We start from the raw sequence: 7,712 nt of genomic DNA on the forward strand, positions 1-7,712 counted from the left end.
CAGCTCCATCGTCCTGGGCGTGTCCATCATCCCGCGTCAGTCGTCGATATCTCGATGCGCCACGCCTTTGAGACTCTGTCACCGATGCAATAGATGAACACCACTCCACCACCATCCAAGCTACTCCAAAAACGACACCCCAAGAGGTAGAACATCGCAGATAGCCCCACCATCGTCCGATCCAAGAGACCTAAATCTAGGGTTTCCCCTATAGCATCACAAGTGAGTATACGCATGCTACGATAGCGATGCCTTCATAAAGGTAACGACGCGTAACATCCCCATTGCCACCATTACCATAGTTAGAGCACGGTTTTTACCGATGCATCCTCAACTCTCCAAGTGTAGTGACGAGACAAACAAAGATGGCGGCTTTGACAATGTAAGACGTTAAGAGACACCGCCATCATCCGCCAAGACCGAGGTGGAAGCACGGTTTTCACCAGGTGCCCCATCACCCTAAGCTCCTCGTTGCCTGGATCTTCACCACCGGAGATCGGTGTGGATCCCAAGATCCCCCACACCAGATCTCAACATGGTCGTCTACCTCCGGAGGAGGAGGAAGCCGTTGTAGTCATGCCCGAGGCCGCTGGCCCAACGCCTAGATGATGTGGCAGCTCCGTTGGGTGTTGTTGCCTCCGGCCGCTGCCACCACGCATCATAGTGGTTGCAGAGGTGGGGGTGGGCGCCACCTCGCATCCCTGGCTGCTCCCTGCAGGTGCCTCGCTGCCGCCACTCCGCGCAGCCTTTTGCCGGGGACACCTCCGGCGGCGACATAGGAAGGAGAAGAGGGTTGAGATGTTGGAGTGGTTGGCGACGGTATCCCGGGCGCCACCCCACAAGGGGGTGGAGGGGGTTGTAAACGTGAGATATCGGGGACAAAGAGCATGATATGTGTGTTGATCTTTTAGCTGAAGCTATGGTGGTGTGTGATTTAATCCGGACCATCGATTTTGGCCGTAGCTAGCTGTAGCGCACCCGTAGGCGGTGTGTTTCGCACGAGTACGTAGGCGTCAGGGCATCCGGACACCCACGTACGCGGCAGGCGACGCTAGGCTTGCGACGAGGACGAAAGTGCTTACTTTGGGGCCTGGTTGGTGCGCGCGAGCGCATCAGTGCGTCACTAAAATAAAATCCATCTCCCCCCCGCGCGCGCGCGCGCCACCTAATCATGATGATTCATGATCGGTGATGATATAGCTAGCTAGCTGCCGATCGTCGTCCCGGAGTAGAAGGCAAAAAGGGTGACGCAGACAAGGCGTCTTGCCGCATCGTCCTCTACCCTTGCCGTTGCCACCTCGATCCCGCCCTTTTTAAACCCACCACCGCTGCCAAATCCACCGGTTCACTTCGCCTCCACCGCTGCCGCCTAACGAGGCCACAACTAGACAGCTGCACGCACGCGCTCGCCTAGGACAGACAGACACGGCCCGACGCGACGCCCGGCTCTTTCGAGCGCGAGGGAGATCATCGTCTGCGTCGGTGGTGCTTCTGATGGGTTCCGCCGCGCTGGACCACGCCGGAGGTCGGCCGAAGAAGGGCTCGGGCGGGTCGCAGCTGTGGAAGAAGGCGCTGCTGCATTCCAGCCTGTGCTTCGTGATGGGCTTCTTCACCGGCTTCGCGCCCTCCTCCGTCTCCGACTGGCGCTCCGCCGCGCCCGTCGCCGGAGCGGGTGGGCTCGCGGTGGAGAGCAGCCACCTGCTGCGGGCGCAGCACTCCGTGGGGGGCGGCAACCGGACCCTGCTGTCGCAGGGCGGCGCGGCGGCGGAAGCGGCGACCCCGCGGCCGCTGCTGGTGGTGGTGACCACGACGGAGTCGACCCCCACGGCTAACGGCGAGCGCGCGGCCATGCTGACCCGGATGGCGCACGCGCTGCTGCTGGTCCCGCCGCCGCTGCTGTGGGTGGTGGTCGAGGCCGCCCCCGACGTGCCCGCCACAGCCCGGCTGCTCCGCGACACGGGGCTGCTGTACCGCCACCTCACCTACAAGGACAACTTCACCGCCGCCGAGGTCGCCACGGGGAAGGAGCGGCACCACCAGCGGAACGCCGCGCTAGAGCACATCGAGCGGCACCGGCTCGCTGGCGTCGTCCACTTCGCGGGTCTCGGCGACGTCTTCCAGCTCCGGTTCTTCGACCAGATTCGGCAGATCAGGTATGTCTCGTCGATCCTCTCTGGTTTCCTCGCATTCATCACCGTCGCATTCATCCAAGCTAGCTAGCAGAGTGAAAGAAAATCTTGTGCCGATATTTCACCCGAGCAAAAACAAAAGTCGTTCGTATTGGACTTCCTGAGTGAACTAAAGCACGCGGTAACTTACGCTAGCGCCCAAAGGAACACCAGGCAGGCCGGGCTAGTTGCAAGGCCGCTTTGCCGCTCAGCCGAGCGGCGAGCGCTACAGCTCACGCCCAACCTGGATGGCGTCCTGCCCAGGCCTAGTTTAATCGCCGGCGAGGGAGGATGCAATTATCCCGACCCATGTGAGGAGGTCACCCTGTCCATCATACCTCCGCCATTAAAGGGTCGTTTTTATCTCTCTGCTACACATTCTTTTCTCTGTCAGGCAAGCAGCTTAAGCTGCCCTGCCCCTGTTGTTGGGCAGCTCTTTTCCTCTTCTTTTTTTTGCTTTGTTTTTTCTTGATCAATATTTTACTGCAAGTAGCGGGACCTAACGGTCTTGTTCCGGCATGGGTGCCAATGGCATCACAAAGGTGTGTGTGTTGGTGGTGCGTTGTTGGTGCGCGCGTAGGATAGATAGAGGAGACGCCCAAACGTGTCGTTAGAAGCATGATTGGCACCCCTCAACCGACGGGGCGTAGGTGAGCTAGCGGTGTCCTTTGCTCAGGACCTGAAGCTGAGGGCAGTGTCCTACCCACCGGACCTGACAGAGATACAATACAAGCGAACGTGGGGATAGCTTATCTATCTCGCGGACGGTGGGCGCTCCGCCGCTCCTGCCGATCGCATGAGATCGTCGCCGGACTCCAAATCCGAATCCAAATAGAGGCTCCTCAAAGTGTCTGAATCGTCAGTTCGTGACTGAAAACCACGACGTCTGAACCGACGCACGCACGCGTACAAACAAACCTCATCATCCAACTCCTTTTGCTCCAGGGAAGCCGAGCGCCAGTACGCGGTACGTACACGGCACGGGGTATGTATTCTTAGCCAAGTCCCGTCCCCTTTGCCTAGCTGCGGCATGCTTGTGTTCGCGTCACGCTAGTCGGTTTGCGCAGTTCTCTGCATGTGTCCAATATGCGGTTTCGGTATAGTCCAAACTGCAAACTGCTGGCTGAGATGGACGCCTAACAATAATTAAGCACAAGGTTTTTCTAGTAATGCTTCTGAATCCCATGGCGTGGTACGTAGAAACTGCCATTTCGGCCTGCAGGCAACGCATGCTTAAGCACCTAACTGTGCCCCCATTTAGCAATGCTCTAGCTGCTGCTGCTGCGTGCCGTGGCGGCAACTTGACATGGACAATCAGCTTAATTACAGTACTCCTACCAACTTTGTGTGTTTTTTGAGAAGATTGCCAACTTTGTATTACTACGCTTTTTAGACAGCCATCCATGCATGCCTTTTGCACTAATTGACGCGAGAACTTTAACCCAGAATGTTAATTTTTCAGCACGTTCGGCGCGTGGCCGGTGGCGAGGATGTCGCGGGGCGAGCGGAAGGTGCTGGTCCAGGGCCCGGCGTGCAGCGCGTCCAAGGTCATCGGGTGGTTCTCCAGGGACCTCAGCAGCAGCACCACCGTCAGCACGGGCCAGGCCACACCCACACCCACGGGAGGCGCCCCCAATGGCGCGGCTCGGCCGTCGTCGACGCCGGAGATCGACGTGCACGGCTTCGCCTTCAACAGCTCCGTGCTCTGGGACCCCGAGCGGTGGGGGCGGTACCCGACCTCCGAGCCCGACAAGTCACAGGTCAGTCAACCATATCATATCAGCAACCCCTTCTTCATTGCGCACCAACTACTACTGTACGCGTATCGTAGAGTAGCTGAGTACGTAGTGGCACACACTTCTGTACTTCCTAACTCGCCGTTGCCATGCATCGTAGACTATCAGAGTACTAGCACACGCCACGCTACTGTAGTGTACTTCCTCGCTCGCCGGCTGGCTCGGCGTCGCCATGCGTGCCCGGAACAGCCAGCATTCATACGGGCCTTTCGGGCGGCACAGCGATGTCGATGCGTGGTTACGGTTAGGCAAATTTCCGCCATGAAAGCGGCGTCTAGCTCATGCCCTGTCTGTCAGGTAGCGGGCGCGCGAGTGGTGCATGTGCTACAGGTAGGCCTCCTCGTCTCGTGGGCTCGTGGCCCATCTGTCGCCGGTCAAACCCTTGTCACCCGCCGAGGCTCCATGATCGCCGCCCGGCCCCCTCCCTCATTCCCGCTGGATGGAGTCGGTGCCCCTCGTTTCCTCTCCAAACCATATTGTTAATTCCTCCTGTCAAATGGAGAAGCAATCGACAAGAACGGATCGAATCTGAATACAGCATTGCACACACGAAATCGCACGGGGGATCGCGCTTTGATTTAAACTATTATAATCCGGTGCGGCGCGGTGGCATGTTTTGGTGGGAGGGCCCCCGTGGCTGAGTAGGATTTGCTACAGCCATGCATGATTAGCTCCAGTGCAAGGCAAGCCACACTTGGTGTTGGTGGTTAGCGACAACAGCAGGTAGCAACAACAGCCGTACCCTTGGCGCTTCTTTACAAAAACAACGGCTTCTTTTAGGTGTGCAGCTGACTGTTTCATCTATCATCATCCTAACCACTAAAGCAAACAGCCCCTTGCTAGTTGCTATGATCAATCATGCGTCGGAGGTCGTCTCGTTTGAGCTGCCATGAACGCTCATTGTTTCTGCATTGCCAATACTATGATGAGTTACATGCTTGTTCCACACTTTTTGCCAGAACTGACGTGGTACCATCGTTGTTTCTCAGGACTCCATCAGGTTCGTACAGCAAGTTGTGACGGAGGATTACAGCAAGGTGAAGGGCATCCCGTCCGACTGCTCTGAGATCATGGTGTGGCGCGTCGAGGCACCTTCCTCCTCGCGGCAAACTCCGGGGAACAACAACAGGAGGTAGAATGGAGGGACAGTTATTATAAATAGAAGAGAACGGATGGAACAGAGCAAGGTCCATCACACCGGCAAGGTGCTGGCTTTACTGCTACTAGCTGCTGCAACGAAAAGGAAAGTTTTGGTTTTTACAGGGGATGGATCAACATGTATCTCCCCAGGAAATATCACCATATTGTACATCTTTTTCTTTTACTTTTTTTCCTTCAACAAATGTGATATATGTATAATCTCCTCCTCTTCTTCTCTTCCTTTTTTTTTCGAGAGGGTTTAGGTCCTTACATAACACCCCTTGAACTGTCTCTCAAGACTGAAATGAATAGAGCGAAAGTTATAGCTTCACCTGGCACTTCAGATATTTCCTTACTCACATGTTACCAAAGTTTACTCGATTTGCAAAGAAAATCTTGCTGGGGACAAATGTACAAACATGCTTGCGACACACACAAACCTAGGCGGCCATGTTCTAGCTAGCTAGGTGGCCCCTGAAAGGCTGAAACCATTCATCAAGACGTACACAGGGGTCTCCATCGAGCACCTTCCCTGCTGTTGGCACATCGCGATCGTGCGCAGATTTCCCATTAAACTAAGCCGGTTCTTCAGGCAATAGGAAATCGCAGTGGAGGAGTAGACAGCAGCTCCTTTTTGAAAAAGAAAAAAGGAAGCTTCGAACAGACAGTCCACCTGTAATCAGCGTGCGCCCCTGAAGATACGCATGTCTCTCGTTTGAACACCAACCGTTGTATAACGTAGCTAGTCGTGTAGATGTAGGGTTAGTGGAACAGTAATCTGTGTCTGTTCCATGGCCATCTTTTCCGAGCTATCTGTTCCGCTGATACTGCTACTGATTTGTCCTACGACCTTGTTGGTTGGTTATCATCTGCAGAACTTACGCTTAAAGCATGTGCAGTGTCGTCTGTCCTGAAAGGACAAACAAGACCCTTTTTGCCACACTAACAAGGACCAAGGAGACTGCACTACAGGAAACTAGTGCTACACTATGGTTTCTCTGTCCCTGCACGTCAGAGAAACACAAAACAGCAAGGAACTGCACCATCTGGAATTAAATTCTTTCTGGTTTGCTAAGGAGGTATTTTCCAACCCCCGCAAAAAAAAGGAGGTATTTTCCAAACATGGTTTAGTTGATCTGCAGTCTGAACCTCTACATGTCCCTGTTAGCCAGCTGCCGTGTATGCGCAGTCTGAACTGAACTCTAAACATCTCAGTCATCGGGTGCCTAACTGAAGCTGAGACGGTGTGCAGACCAGACATGCAGCTGGCAAACAGGGGAGTCGATTTTCTAGTTTCACATTGCACATGGATGGATGGCTCATGGCTCGTTGTGTTTGCGTTTCAGTGATAGCTTCTTGCACATGGACCGGGTTGTTTTGAGCAAAAAGGGAGCCAATGCGCTTGTCTCGACTCAACTTTCTCATCAGCAAAAACTAGCCCACGGTAGCTCGTGTATCCAGCCCATTGATATATTCTGTGCTGGTGACGATAAATGGGCCGAGAGGTTGAAACCTTAACGGGTGTGATGGATCTCGGCTGATGAGTTAACAGATTGAGCACATGAGCAGGCTTGTTCTTTTCACATGCTAGGGCTCGAAAAAAAAAACAATATAGGATATAGTCGCGGCCTTCCAAAGCAGATATAGCTCGGTTATAGCCAGATACTTAAAAACTTTGGCACCTTTTAACGGTCGCTGCACCATGCGAGAAATGCTATAGTGGGACTATAGCCCGGCTATTTAAAACTACGAAAAAAAAATGGTTAGGGGCATGGTGTGGCTCATGAACGGGAGCGCCTATAGCGTCAACTCATCATTCATGGGCCGCTCAAAGCTCACATAACATGAATTTTTAAATCCTAAGTTTATCAAATTATTTTTTAAAAAAATGTGCATATTTTTAAATTTTCAAAAGCTGAACATTTTCAAAATCTAAACAATACTAAAATAGAATGTTTTCAAAATCTTAAGAACTTTAAAGCTTGAACAATTTTCACATTTGAATAATTTTCAAATTTAAATAGTTTTTAAATATGTACAATGTTAAAATTTGAAAGGAAAAAATAGAAAATAAAAAGAGAAACAAGAAAGAAGAAAAGAAAAAAGCACAAAAAAGGAAAAATAAAAGAAATAGAAATCAGAAAAATCAAACTAAGCAATAAAACCAGAGAAAACCTTGAAGCTTCTAGAAAGTTCACAAAACCGACAAACCAAAAACCTGATAAGAACCTCTCTAAGGTTGTTGTCACTCAATGCTAAATGGGCCAGCCCAAATGAGATCTTCGTGTGCGCACGTAGTGAGCGATAAATAGGAATTACTCTCATGGACCATTAAAGTTGATGGCGGATGAGATCCAAAGCTTTGTTTGGATGTAGGTATATAGGTGGAGAATTTATAATCTGTTGCAATACCATAATAGCTCGTGTTGCCACGCCCGCCAAAATTTAGGAAAAAAGTTCAACATCAAATACAATGTGAATTAATATAGATAATGGGGGTATATACTTTTTGGCTACATCAATCAAGGCATGGCGTTTCGGCTCTGGGGTCTAGATGATCTCGTTATCTAGACCACTAGTGAGACCTAAGAGATCTGTGCTGGGAAGA

The 7,712-nt window shown here is 52.2% G+C and overlaps 1 protein-coding gene across 1 annotated transcript; it reads left to right on the forward strand.

The window, feature by feature from the left end:
* The first annotated feature begins 1,175 nt into the window (after positions 1 to 1,175).
* LOC127295863 (probable glucuronosyltransferase Os03g0287800) lies at positions 1,176 to 5,435 on the forward strand. The gene is made up of 3 exons (XM_051325863.2): positions 1,176 to 2,153; positions 3,631 to 3,928; positions 4,954 to 5,435. The coding sequence occupies exons 1-3, from the start codon at positions 1,495 to 1,497 to the stop codon at positions 5,098 to 5,100; spliced, it is 1,104 nt and encodes a 367-aa protein (XP_051181823.1). The 5' UTR covers positions 1,176 to 1,494; the 3' UTR covers positions 5,101 to 5,435.
* Positions 5,436 to 7,712: the final 2,277 nt, after the last annotated feature.

This window comes from Lolium perenne, chromosome 4 (genome assembly GCF_019359855.2).
Source record: "Lolium perenne isolate Kyuss_39 chromosome 4, Kyuss_2.0, whole genome shotgun sequence".
Taxonomy (NCBI): domain Eukaryota; kingdom Viridiplantae; phylum Streptophyta; class Magnoliopsida; order Poales; family Poaceae; genus Lolium; species Lolium perenne.

What these genes read in the sequence shown, in the direction of transcription:
- LOC127295863 (XM_051325863.2), top strand. Translation starts at nt 1,495, where the DNA reads ATGGGTTCCGCCGCGCTGGACCACGCCGGAGGTCGGCCGAAGAAGGGC. An exon ending in GACCAGATTCGGCAGATCAG is followed by an intron (nt 2,154 to 3,630) that starts GTATGTCTCGTC and finishes TTAATTTTTCAG; the next exon opens with CACGTTCGGCGCGTGGCCGG. An exon ending in CCGAGCCCGACAAGTCACAG is followed by an intron (nt 3,929 to 4,953) that starts GTCAGTCAACCA and finishes GTTGTTTCTCAG; the next exon opens with GACTCCATCAGGTTCGTACA.